Source organism: Phoenix dactylifera, chromosome 4, assembly GCF_009389715.1.
Source record: "Phoenix dactylifera cultivar Barhee BC4 chromosome 4, palm_55x_up_171113_PBpolish2nd_filt_p, whole genome shotgun sequence".
Taxonomy (NCBI): Eukaryota; Viridiplantae; Streptophyta; class Magnoliopsida; order Arecales; family Arecaceae; genus Phoenix; species Phoenix dactylifera.
This window is the reverse complement of record NC_052395.1, coordinates 15,441,662-15,455,332: the sequence shown is the minus strand read 5'-3', so window position 1 is coordinate 15,455,332 and position 13,671 is coordinate 15,441,662. Positions and strand designations below refer to the sequence as shown.

General features: G+C 45.4%; 1 protein-coding gene across 6 annotated transcripts; it reads right to left on the bottom strand.

The window, feature by feature from the left end:
• Positions 1 to 1,271: 1,271 nt before the first annotated feature.
• On the bottom strand, positions 1,272 to 13,359 carry LOC120110509. Of its 6 annotated transcripts, none has more exons than XR_005511550.1 (4): positions 13,196 to 13,359; positions 12,952 to 13,088; positions 2,307 to 2,343; positions 1,282 to 1,648 (listed from the first exon to the last, which is right to left on the bottom strand). XR_005511550.1 is itself a non-coding variant. In XM_039125644.1 (4 exons), exons 2-4 carry the CDS (start codon positions 13,054 to 13,056, stop codon positions 1,499 to 1,501), a joined length of 309 nt encoding a protein of 102 aa, XP_038981572.1. In that variant the 5' UTR covers positions 13,057 to 13,088; positions 13,196 to 13,359; the 3' UTR covers positions 1,282 to 1,498. The 6 variants fall into 6 exon arrangements, 2 of the variants coding, with proteins under 2 accessions (XP_038981572.1, XP_038981571.1); XR_005511551.1 differs by having other exon boundaries at positions 2,307 to 2,414; positions 12,952 to 13,084; XR_005511549.1 differs by having other exon boundaries at positions 12,952 to 13,084.
• Positions 13,360 to 13,671: the final 312 nt, after the last annotated feature.

The window sequence follows — 13,671 nt, the reverse complement described above, 5'->3', positions numbered from 1 at the left end:
TCTTTAGAATACTAGGTAGGGATGGGTATTTACCTTTTTCTTCTTGTGAAACTTGGGTTCTTGCGTAGAAGGGAAGGAGATCTACACTTTTTCCTTCAGGTGACAGCGCAACCGGAGCTTCCTTGCACCTCGAATCCCCTCCTTTCTTCTTCTTCTTCTTTTTCTTCTTCTTCTCTTTTTCCCTCTCTCTGTGTTTCCACGCCTGAGACCTCCTCTCCCTCTCTGTCTCAATTCCCTCTTCTCAGCCAACCCACCGCCAGACAACCCCCATTTAAGTCAAATCAAACTCTGAAAATTTCCATTTTGCCCTTGCCACTTCAACGGATCTACAGTTATGCCATTAACTTTTGATTCCTTCCCATTTTACCCCTTATATCAATTTTAAAGGACTATTCTATCCCTTTTTATATAAAAAAAAAATTTGGGGTTATTACACTGCCACAGCGCCCAGCGCCCTGCCACACCCAAGGACACTGCCAACAACCTTGGCCAGCCTAGGGCCTAGGGGTGGCAATCGGGTCAGGTCGGATAATAAACAGATCGGGTCACATGCAAATCGGATCAGAAAATCATAAACTTGAACCTGACCTGTTTACGGTCAAAAATTACAACCTGAACCTGACCTGTTTATTAAACAGGTAACCCGACCCGACTCGTTTAACCTGTTTAATAAACAGATAACCTGTTTGCCCAACTCAACCCGACCTCTTTAACCTATTTATCCAACCTGGCCCGTTTAATCTGTTTAGACAACCCGACCCGTTTAACCTGTTTAGATCTGTTTAACCTGCCTAACCCAACCTGTTTAATCTGCCTAACCCAACCTCTTTAACCTGCCCAACCCGACTCGTTTAATCTGTTTGGACCTGTTTAACCTGCCCAACCAAACCGGTTTAACCTGTTTAATAAATAGGTAACATCTTAGGCTATTAGCCTTAAGCTTTAGCCCAACCCACGCTTTTCAGAAGCTGTCTTTTCAAGCAAACTTCAGTCACCTGCCAATATCACTATAATCACATACAACTTTAGTCTGTAGCCCATTAAAATTTCATTTGATCCAAATAAGGCATAAAATATGAAGTGCCCGGCAACACATAGCCATCTTACATGCTGTTATTTCTTAAACAGCAGAGAAAACGAGCAAACTTTAAGAAGCTTATGTTCTTCGTAAATGTTTGTATAGGTGCAAAATTTCTGTACTTGAAATGGATTGCACCATACATATCAGTAAAAAACTGGCACAGCATTCGAATTGTTTCTAGAAGATCACAGAGCTCCCACTGCCACTAAATCAATTCATTCTCCCAAATGTAAATTTAGCAGTTATAGAGAGAGAGAGAGAGAGCTTTTCTATTCAATACGAAAAACAAGCATCAACACTAACAGAAAATATAAGGAACATGCAATGCAAGACCTTTATGATCCCATTTAAAAATAAATTAAGGTAACAAATCTCTTTCTGCTTCTGATAGACAGCTTTGTCATGTTCAGCAAGCTGCTACAGTTCTCTCACAATAGCCTTGTCTTCTGGGGCAAATTTTCTGGCCTTTTGAAAGTCCTCCCTGGCAGCATCTGTTTGACCAAGTTGTGCTCTGGCTTTTCCTCGTCTACATAACGCTTTCACATTGTTTTCATCTTCAGATAATACCTGAGAGGCCATTGCACCTGACAAACTTAGTGAAATCACAGATTTATCTCAACATGACATTTGTTAACGTGGATTTCTTGGTCCTAAATGACATTCGGACAAAAGAAGATACTCTAAACCTCCATAGCAAGAAAACTCTAATCAGTGCACAACATTTACAAATTTATCATTTCAAGATCAAGACACCCTTCATATAAAGAAAAACTAAAATAGCATAGCCCTCAGATGCATTGAACTTCAGACTTTATTCTTTCATAATCAGTCTTACAGCATAAACATGACTGTAGATATGCAATAAAAAAAACCCTCATAAAGATTCATCCATTTCCAGCTGAACATTAATAATGATAAGAAGGCACTGGCTTGGCACATTTATTGGTTCTGATTCTATTATACAACTAACAACAAAGCATCAATACATTGCTGCTTAATCCAGGTGACAGAAAAACAAAAAACTTTCTCATACCATTAACTTGATAAGCAAGTTTCTATAAACAAAGTAGATGCAGTACTCTGCTGATAATAAGTGCTCTCTATCAGCAAGTAATTCTAGAACCATGTATTCTCTACTACAAGGATTCTAAGAGAAAACATGCACTCACTTATGTAAAACCACCAAAAAAAAAATTGCACAGCTAGACTAATACTCATCTATTACCTTCTTTGGATGTGCCCTGAAACTCGGTCATAAGCTCCTGCAACAAAAGACGAATGCATTGCTAACTGGCTAAGCTCGCAACATAAAGACCCATTAAGGACTCCTCCACTAACAATTAGAAGAGAAGTTAAAAAAAAGGAAGATAAAACTCATAACTTAAAAAAAAAAATAACGGAGATAAAACTAACAAATCAACACAAACTCTGGTACTAATAAAGTCCAAAAACACACAAAGAACTCTCACAAAGAGGAGATCCAAATGAAACTAGCCCAAGATCCAAACTTTTTTATATCTCAATTATAAAGAAACAACCAGAACTCAAAAAACGCACTGGTAGACACAAGAAATCACTCAAATCAAACCCTAAAACACCGAATCCCACCAACAAACAACATAACTAACCCAAAAACACATATTTAAAAAGAAAAAAAAAATCAAAGAAAACTACCAGAAATGATCAAAATAAGCTCATTATAAACATTCCAACATTCAACAATCGAAAACGAAATCTAAGAAGAAACAAGGAATATAAACATTTAATTCAAATCAGAGGGAGAAAAGGGTTGGGGAACAATATACCCGAATGCGTTCAAGTGATCGAAAGAACAGCCGTGGAGGGATCTAAAATCCTCGAAGAGAGAAGAAATCAGAAGAGAGTTCTACGAGAGCGGAGGAATCCACGAGGAATGGCCGAATGATAGAGAGCACTGGAACACTTAGGGATCTTAGGGTTTGTGCGCCGCCCTCCCTCAGTGTCTCTCCGCTCTCCTCTCCTCTGGGGCTCCAGATTCTTCGCCTCCCTATTCCCAAAGGACCCTAACCCTAACTAAGGAGAAGTGGACTTCGCGCTGATATTGGGTCGAGGCGGGGAGTTGGGCCGAGGCAAAGAAAACGGGCTGAGGCGGGGAGTTGGCCCAGCTCTGGGCTTTATGGATTGTGGCCCTTATCTTTCAGCCCAATAGTTAAATGAGTCAGACATCTAAAATCCATATCCGACCCAATTAATAAACAGGTTAAACGGGTCGACCTGTTTATGACCCGAACCTGTTTAGGCCAAACCCAAACCTGTTTATGGTGGGTCGAACACAGGTCGGGTTGGCGGGTTGGGTCATATTTTGCCACCCCTACTAGGGCCAGCCTTGGCCTTGGCCGGTCTATGCCACACCTTAGCCGGCCTAGGCCACTCTATTAGCCACCTTCCTTTAAGTGTTTGTCCCCCATGAAGAGCCTATAAATATGCATTGAGAGAGCTTGGAAGAACATCCTTTTGTCTTAGAGAGTTCACTTGTATTTCGGCCTAACGGCTTGGGAAGGCTTTTGCCTTAGTGTATTCGGTCTTAGAGCATGTTCTAAGACTTGGGTTAGTAAGGAACAATCATAGTTCCACTAGAGTGTTGTAATCTTGTCTTTTAGGAATTGAATCAATCATTAAGCGTTCCTCCATATATTTTGAGTTTTCTACTTGTGTCTTTGGTTGTTTTCCTTCAAGTCAAGGGTTGGGCCAAACTGCAACCAGTAGACCCGCCCCTTGTCTTGATTCCCACAAATACTTAGAGTGTCTAAACACCTTCCGGCGTTACCCATATCGGCCCGAATCATCCATCTTCAAGGTGCGCACAAGGAGCGCGGGACATAGAGTGGTGTGGAGGCTTCCGGGCCGAAAGCCACCCTCCATCATTAGTGCTTTCATTGAGAGACTTCCAAGAGAGGTCTCTCCAAAAAAGTAACGCCTTGAACCCAAAAAAATTTCAGATTTGGGTTAGGATTAAGGAGCATCAATCTTACATGCTTAGAAGTGAGCTTTAAATTTCTACTACTTCTTGCACTTTGAATTCCTTGTTGAGAGTGTGGGAGGGTCAGCTACGAGTTACTTTACTTGCAAGTAGTATTTAAATTTCAGCACTATAAATTCTTTACTTGCAAAGGGAGTGAGAGCATTTTCTTGTAAAGCGGACGGATTATTTTCTATATTGCTCATTATAGGAATGGTGCCAACAGAGAGGCTACTGGTAGTATCCGGCGTTATTTGACCCAACTATTCGGTGTTAGGGTATATGAGGAATGATACAAAAGGGAGACTACTGGTAGTATCTCGTGCCCTCCTAACTACACCGGGTAGGGAGCAAGTAGAGTAACAACACGTTCCTCTCAGATTGTGAGGCTTGTTCTATTGTAAACCCTTGTTGTAATCGGAGGTGATTGAGTGGTGTATCTTTCACAATTATTATAAGAAGGAGGGTTGGTTCATCCCTTGGGTGACGACCAAAGGAGGTTTGGTGTGACTTTGGAGAGAAAAAAGAATAAAGTCCGGAGGAAATTCCAATACCCATCAAGCTAGGCTAGAGGCTCTAGAGGGAAGTTCACAACACATAAGCCGAGCCCTTGAAAATATATCCACTACCCTAGCTGGTATGAGTGCCCACTTAGAAAGGTTGGATAGGAGGGTAAGTGAAAATGAAAGAGAGAGGGAGTTTGGAAGATCAAATGAGGGAGACCCTTGGTCGCACGCATCTCGGCGGGACAAAGGACGGGAAGAAAGGGGTAGTGAAGTGGGAGGTTTGCGGGCAAACCATCTAGAGGAGATAGACCACCAAAGGCCCCGGAGAAGAGGGGGAAGAATCGAAGCTAGAGGTATAGAAATTAAAAGATGGCTAGAAGACGAGGAGCTTAGCCATGGTGATAGAAGGAGTGAGCCCGAAGAGGAGCCATACCATGTCCGAAGGCCTATTGGCCGGAGGAATGTCATGGATGGAAGGAGGAGGTTTCAGGAAGAAGGCTTTGTGGAAGAAACTAGGGAATTTGTGCCACAAGAGAGGGGGATGAGAAAATCAAAGATAGACTTTCCCAAGTTTAGTGGCGGAGATCCCTATGAATGGATGGACAAGACGGAGCAATACTTCAATGTGTATGAGGTACCGAGAGGAGATAGGGTCACACTTGCTAGCTTCCATCTTGAAGGAAGGGCTAGTAGGTGGTAGAGGTGGATTCGGGACCTCTATGAGAAGAATGAGAAAAGACTTGGGTGGACGGCCTTTGTGAAGGAGTTCATGTCACAATGGGGTCCCTCTTCCGTTGTGAACCATCATGGCCAAATAGCCAAGTTGAAGCAAGAAGGAAAAGTGCAAGCCTACATTGACGAGTTTCAGCTACTCCAAACTATGGTGAGTGGGTGGTCCGAAGAAGCTCTCCTAGGCACTTTTCTTGATTGTTTGAAGCCATGACTATCCAAAGAATTGAAGCTCAAACAACCCATGTGGCTTCAAGATGCAATGAGAATGGCGAAAATTTTGGACCAAAGCTATGGTCCTGAAAAAAGAATGACGAAGGAAGGTTCCCATTGTAAGGCCACCATGTCCTTGCCACCAAAAGGGCCTTGGAAGGGAAAAGAAGAAGTCGAAAGAAGCCATAAAGATCGATCCCAACAAGTCAAGAAATTATCGAGAGAAGAGCTCCAAGACTATGTCAAAAAGAGGCTTTGCTTCAAGTGTGGAGACAAGTGGAGCCAGGGCCATCAATACAAATCTGACCATGCATTCCTCCTCGATGTTGACTTCGATGGAGAGGAGGCCACTTCGGAAGCTTCGGAGGATGATGATGAGCATAAAGATGAAGGAAACTATAGCCCGGAAGAGGAGGAGGCCGAGCTTTCTTTGGATGCCTTGTCGGGGGTGCAAAGACCATCCACCATGCGTTTGATGGCATGGGTGGGCAAGCATGAGCTTCTCTTTTGGTGGATAGCGGCTCTTCTCACAACTTCATCAACTCCGACATTGTGAGAAAAGTCGGCTTGAAGAGGGTGGCGGTGGAGCCCTTTGAAGTCAAAGTAGCAAGTGGAGAGAAGTTCCGAGGTGAAGAAGTAGTAAGGGATGTTCACATAAATGTCCAAGGAGTAAGGATCAAGGCCGACCTACAAATCTTGCAACTAGTCGGCCTTGACGTGGTGTTGGAAAATGCATGCTTCGAAGTTTGGGCAAGGTGCTAACCGACTATAGCACCATGACTATTGAGTTCAAAATTGGAGGTTAAAAGAAGTGGACCGCCATGAGCAACAAAGAGGTGCGGTCCTGTGAAGCCAACATGATAGAGAAGCTATGCAAAGGTGGAGCATCTTGCTTTGCCATCTTGATGACCGGCCAATATCATGAAGGAAGCCACTAAGAAGAAGATGAGATGAAAGGGGTCCCCCCAAGAATACGGAGCCTACTTGAAACCCATCAAGGAGTCTTGAAGGTACCCACTACCTTGCCACCCCAAAGAAGTTTTGATCATCCCCTCCAACTCAAGAATGAATCTACACTGGTGAACATTCCACCCTACTGGTATGCCCACTTTCAAAAAGGAGAAATAGAAAGGTAAGTGGAGGAGATGCTCAAGCAAGGTTTGATCCAACATAGCACTAGTCCTTTTTCTTCCCCGGTGCTACTTGTTAGAAAAAAAATGGGACTTGAAGATTTTGCACCGACTATAGAGCACTGAATGAAGCCACCATCAAGGATCGATTCCCCATTCCCACAGTAGATGAAATGCTAGATGAGCTCCATGATGCAAAGATCTTCACCAAGTTGGACTTGAGGTCGGGATACCACCAAATCCGAATGAAGAAAGAAGATGTGCACAAGACGGCATTCCAAACTCACTCGGGACATTATGAATACCTTGTAATGTCGTTCGGCCTTTGCAACACATCTTTTACATTCTAAGCAACCATGAATGAGATATTTCGGCCCTAATTGAGGAAGTTTGTTTTGGTGTTCTTTGATGATATTTTGGTCTACTCTTGGACCACGAAGGAGCATGAGAAGCATCTTGGAGTGGTGTTCCGCCTTTTGGAGAAGCACCACTTCTACATTAAAGCCTCCAAGTGTGCATTTGCCCAACCGGGCTAGAATATTTGGGGCACTTTATTTTGGAAGAATGGGTAAGAGTTGACCGAAGGAAGATTGAAGCCATGGTGGATTGGCCACTACCCAAGAACATCTCGGTCTTGAGGGGTTTTTTGGGATTGACCGGCTACTACCGAAGATTTGTAAAGAACCATGGGTTGATTGCCAAGCCCTTCACCACCATGTTGAAGAAAGAAGAATTTGAATGGACCCCGGAATCAAGAGAAGCTTTTGACAACTTGAAGAGGGCCATGACACAAATATCGGTCCTAGCTCTTCTGGACTTCTCCATCCCATTTGAAGTCTACACCGATGCTAGTGGGGATGGAATTGGAGCGGTCCTAGTGTAACAAAAGAGACCCTTAGCCTTTCTTTCAAAAGCCTTGGGCCCCATGAAGAAGGCTTGAGGGACATATGCAAGGGAGCTACTAGCACTTGTGCATGCCGTCAAAGTTTGGAGACCTTATTTGCTTGGGAAGAAGTTCACCATTGTCACCGACCAACAAGCACTAAGGCACCTCTTAGAGCAAAAGATTGCAACCCCGAAGCAACAAAAATTCTTAGTCAAGTTGCTTGGTTTCGATTATGATATTGTGTACCAATCCAGGAAGGAGAACAAAGTGGCGGATACACTTTCAAGAAAGGAAGTCCTATGCTATTAATGGCCGAAGGAGAAGAGCCAACTTCCATGGCTCTTAGTGGGATTGAATGGCAAATATGGGACCAAATCAAGGAAGCCAACAAGCTTGATGCTCGGGCCATGGAGATCATTGAAAAGATTGAAGCTTCATCCGAAGGAGTGGCCAACTTCAAGCTTAAAGAGGGACTAATTTTCTAGAAGAGGTATGTCTATGTGCCAAATATCCCCAACTTGAAAGCAAGCATTCTTGATCACTTCCACAATAGCAAAGAAGGAGGGCACTCGGGGTGGCTTCGAACTTACATCCGAGTTAAGCAATTTTTTTATTGGGAAGGACTCAAGACCAAAGTCAAAGTATTGGTGGCTGGATGTGAGACTTGCCAAAAGATCAAATACGATCCAAGGGCACCAATGGGGCTTTTACAACCACTATCCATCCCAAACATGATTTGGGAAGACATTTCGATCGACTTCGTGGAAGGATTGCTAACTAGCAAAGGAGTGGAAGTCATCTTTGTGGTGGTGGACCGGCTTAGTGAGTATGCACACTTCATTCCTATCAAGCATCCTTACACGGCCAAATCAGTTGCTCTTGCATTTGTGGAGTCGGTGGTCAAACTTCACGGCATTACAAAGAGCATAGTCTCCGACTGGGATAGAGTCTTCATAAGCACATTTTGGAAGGAGCTATTCCCACTTCAAGGGACCACATTGAAGGCAAGCTCATCATACCACCTACAAACGGATGGACAAACGGAGGTGGTGAACCGAACCCTTGAGCAAGCATCCTTACACGGCCAAATCAGTTGCTCTTGCATTTGTGGAGTCGGTGGTCAAACTTCATGGCATTCCAAAGAGCATAGTCTCCGACTAGGATAGAGTCTTCATGAGCACATTTTGGAAGGAGCTATTCCCACTTCAAGGGACCACATTGAAGGCAAGCTCATCATACCACCCACAAACGGATGGACAAACGGAGGTGGTGAACCGAACTCTGGAGCAATATTCAAGGTGTTTTTGTCATAATCAACAAGCCAAGTAGGGAAGGTTTCTTGTATGGGCCGAATATTGATATAATACTATCTACCAAGCTTCAATCAAAACAAGCCCCTTTGAACTAGTCTATGGAAGACCCCCTCCGGGTTTACACCGATATGAAAGGGGAACGGTAAGGAGTGAAGAAGTGAAGCAAGCATTGGCCGAAAGAGATGAAGCCTTGGTCAATGCAAAGAAGGAGCTCGAGAAGGCCTAAGAAAGGATGAAGAGATATCATGACAAAAACCGAAGAGAGGTAAGTTTCTATCCGGGGGACTTAGTATATTTGAAGTTGCAACCTTACACTCAAAAGTTCCTCAAGAAGAACTTCAATTACAAACTCTCTCAAAGGTATTATGGGCCTTTCAAAATACTAGAGAAGATTGGAGAAGTTGCATATCGGTTAGATCAACCCACCTCTTCTCTACTACATCCGGTCTTCCATATATCATTACTCAAGAAAGTGGTGGGTGATCCTTCATTGATCAAACAAGACTTACCCACCATTGATGAAGAAAGAAGACTATTGTTACAACCCAAGGAGGCTATCAAGTATCGTATATGGAGGAAAGAAATGGCAAGTGTTGATCCAATGGGAAGGAATACCAAGGGAAGAAGCCACTTGGGAGGACTACGAGGAAATGATCCGGAGGTATCCACACTTTATCCTTGAGGACAAGAATATTCTTCAAGAGAGGGGGAATGTTGAGGACCCCCGCAAGCGCTGCCAAGCAAGAAAAACATAGAGCCATAAAGAGGCCAACGGAGGATCAAGTCAAGGCCAACTACTTTGCTTAGAGAGCCTTGGCCAAAGCCTTCATTCAGCCAAGCACACCGATGGCCGGCCCGTGCCATGCATGCCAAGCCTTGGCTAAGCACGCCCAACCTCATCCGAGCACGCCGCGCACATATCCAAGCCTCGGCCAAGCACGCCCAACCTCGGCCGAGCACGCCGCGCGCATGTCCAAGCCTCACCGTGCGCTTGTCATGGTCAAATTCTGCGGCATTACATTGCTGCGGCGAGGTTCAGGTCAAAGAACCTCGCCGGCTATAGTGTGCCGGGTGAGGTTCTGGGCACAGAACCTCGCCGGCTATAGTGTGTCGGGTGAGGTTCTAGGCACAGAACCTCGCCGGCTATAGTGTCGGGCGCGCCCGCCAACCAGCCCAGGCGCCCGCTTGCATGCCCGTGCGCCCGAATGCTCGCACCCAATCCGCCCGGGCGAGGTTCGCTGGAGCGAACCTCGCCAGAACGCGCGCCCGCCTGCAAACGATCCCGCGCACCCACTCGACCAGGCCGCCGCGCGTTACAGTGCCGCGTGCACCCGCCCGACCAGGCCGCCGCACGCTACAGTGCCGTGCGCGCCCGACCGGCCGCCTGCATGCGTGAACGGGCGCGCAGCTCCTGTTGGCTGCGCCCGCTCGCCCGAGCAGGCCTACGCACGGTGCGCGCCAGGCTCTTGCGACCGCCCGACCAGCGCCCCTGCTGCGTCCAGGCGCCCTACCAGCGCCCTGCCCAATGCCAGCCATCCGATCACAACTTGCCAGCGGCCCTGTTCAGTGCCCAGCCGCCTGCTATAGTGCCCTGCCCAGGGCCCTGCCACGCCCAAGGACACTGCCAACAGCCTTGGCCTTGGCCGGTCTATGTCACACCTTAGTCGGCCTAGGCCACTCTGTTGCCCAAGGTGACAAGCCAAGAGGGGGGGTGAATTGGTTTCTCTTAATTTTTACTATATTACTTATGTCAATTGATGAGTTAGTGGAATTTAACAAAGCACAATACAAACACACAAGAAGTATAGTGGTTCGGTGCTCTCCTAAGCACCTACGTCCACTCCCCAAGCGACCCCTTGGGAATTCACTATAATCCCGCGGATTACAGTTGGATTGTTTTCCGGGCTCACAATCCAAAAACCTTTACACTTTGGTTTTCCGGGTTCACCAAAAACCTATGTTGGTTTTACGGGCTCACCAACGAACCTATGTTGGTTTTCCGGGCTCACCAACGAATCTTTACAATTGGTTTTACGGGTTCACCAATCAACCTACACCGTTGGTTTTGCGGGCTTACCAACAAACCTTTACAAGGTGATTAATAAAAGAAGTAAGAAGATTTAAGCTCCTAGATGAGCAAATATAACAATATAATCTACAAAGAAGAGTTTAGAGAATAGTTATCGCTTGATGAGACTTCTCTCTTCTTTGTCAAGGATGCTTCACTCTTCAAAGGTGGATGGAGCTCTTAATGACTCTTGGAATCTGCTCAACCACTTTTTTTTGACTCTTGAATGAAGCACTTGGATGAAGAAGATTAGGGCACTTTGTCTTTCTTGTGTACTCTTTGATATTTTTGCAAAAGGATATTCTCTCTGATGAATAGTGTCACTTTAAATAGTTTCCTTCATCCATTGGACAAGCCCCAATGGTTAGAATTCAAAAACTAGCCATTACTCACTGTTGGAAGGACAAAAAGTACTTCTGCAGAACGAGCCGTTATGCTTCTGCCCGTGCTTGGGTCGACTCAACCTTTCCTTGGGTCGACCCAACTTTCACTTGGGTCGACTCAACCTTTCCTTGGGTCGACCCTCTCAGAACCACAGAAACTTGTAATTCAGCCTTCCTTCACTTGGGTCGACTCAACATTTCTTTGGGTCGACTCAAGGTTCAGTTGGGTCGACTCAACTTTCACTTGGGTCGACCCTCTCAGGGTTTCCAGAGAACCTATTCTGTCAATGTATTCTGTCACTGCCTTTGGGTCGACCCTCTCAGTGTTTGGGTCGACTCAAGCTTGGGTCGACTCAACTTCCTCTTGGGTCGACCCTCTCAGTGTTTCCAGAGAACTGTTTTCTTGAAGCTTGAGAGGCTTGAGGTTTGGGTCGACTCATGCTTTCCTTGGGTCGACCCAACTACTGTTCATCCGTGTCATTTTTGCAGAAGTGTGCCAGATGCTTTCTTTATGTGCCGGGGTCAACCCAATCAACCTTGGGGTCGACTCAAACCACACTTTGCTGCAACTCAAGGTTAGATTCATCCATATAAACAATGAATGCATCTTTATATAATTATACGAATATACTGAGAGTAACAGACTTATAAATGAAGTATCGAATTAACTTGTAACATACTCTTGATTATTGCTTGTTAATCATCAAAATACCACTATCATCCTCACACTCTATTAGCCACCTTCCCTTAAGTGTTTGTCCCCCATGAAGAGCCTATAAATATGCATTGAGAGAGCTTGGGAGAACATCTTTTTATCTTAGAGAGTTCACTTGTATTTCGGCCTAAGGGCTTGGGAAGGCTTTTGCCTTAGTGTATTCGGTCTTAGAGCATGTTCTAAGACTTGGGCTAGTGAGGACCAATCATAGTCCTACTAGACTGTTGTAATCTTGTCTTTTGGAAATTAAATCAACCATTAAGCATTCCTCTATATATTTTGAGTTTTCTACTTGTGTCTTTGGTTGTTTTCCTTCACGCTAAGGGTCGGGCCAAGCTGCAACCAGTAGATCCGCCCTTTGTCTTGATTCCCACAAATACTTAGAGTGTCCAAACCCCTTCCGGCATTACCCACATCGGCCCGAATCATCCGTCTTCAAGGTGTGCACAAGGAGCGCGGGACATTGAGTGGTGTGGAGGCTCTCGGGCCGAAAGCCACCCTCCATCAAGCTGGCTGGAGGAAGGTTGTAGTTGTTGGAGGCGATTGCAACCATCCAACTGCCAGCCAGTATGGCCATTACAGTCGTTCGATACCCTTATCCCTTCCAGAGGGGGGTTATAAAAACCCCCGATCACCCACCCGATCCACCATCTCCTTCCTCCTTTCTTCTTTCTTCCTCTCGCCCTTTTTTCATTGTCTCTTCTCTCTCCTTTCTCCTGATTGAGCTCGCAGCTGCTCAAACTTATGGCCGTCAGAAATCGGGGCCGTCGGATACCACCAGAGCAAGGTAAGGCCCCCATACCCTTCCCATTTCCTTCCCCTGTCGCCCCTCTTTTTGATCAGCCGACAATGGCCAAGATCTGGCAAAAAGGGTTGTCGGGATAAAGAAGAAGAAGAAGAAGAAGAAGAAGGGAAGGGGCAGAGCATACTTGGTCCTCGACCGCACTCGCTGCAAGCTCTCGGCCGCAGTCGCTGCAAGCCCTTGACCGGGCCGCCGTGCAAGCTAGAGGTCCTCTTTCCCTCCTCTGTCTCATATGGGGTGGGCTCTTGCCCTTCCCCCTCCTGTCTCACAGGGAAGAAAAGGAGGGGATGGCGGTGAAGGAGAAGAAAAGAAGAAAAGAAAGGAAGAATAAGAAAGAAGAAGAACAAGAAGAAAAGGGGGAAATGACTTACTGGTGGTTGGTCCTCGGCCGCCGTAGCCGCCGCCGGTCCTCGGTCGGGGCTGCAATCGGGCTGAAAGCCCTTCCCCTCCCCTCTTTTTGGTGGGGCAGCCCTTGCCTCTTCCCCCTTTGGTGGGGAAAAGAGGGAAGAGCGATAAAGGAAGAAATAAAAAAAAGTAGAGAAGGGAAGAAAAGAAGAAAAAAAAGAGAAGAAGAAGAAAAGAGAAAAAAATAATAATTAATTAAATAAATAAATAAAAGAAAAATCAAGAGAGATGTTCTATTTTTGGGGCAACCGTTCTCTCTCTACTGGATTTGTATATCCAAGTCCGACTAAACCAATCGGGATTTGAAGCCTCCTCAAGTCCATTTAGGGCTGCTTTGAAGTTTTAATTTTTAAAAAAAGTGAATAGCAACTAATTTAGTTTAAATGATTTTGATAGGTGCAGTGGAGTTGTCCAACTGAACTCAGGGATCTTTGGGCGAACT

Excerpts from the sequence above, each read along its gene's own strand:
- LOC120110509 (XM_039125644.1), bottom strand. The coding sequence starts at position 13,056 with ATGAGACAGAGGAGGGAAAGAGGACCTCTAGCTTGCACGGCGGCCCGG. Across the intron at positions 2,344-12,951 it reads CGAGTGCGGTCGAGGACCAA|GAGCTTATGACCGAGTTTCA; the intron begins GTATGCTCTGCC and ends CTTTTGTTGCAG. Across the intron at positions 1,666-2,306 it reads TCAGGGCACATCCAAAGAAG|GTGCAATGGCCTCTCAGGTA; the intron begins GTAATAGATGAG and ends TAAGTTTGTCAG.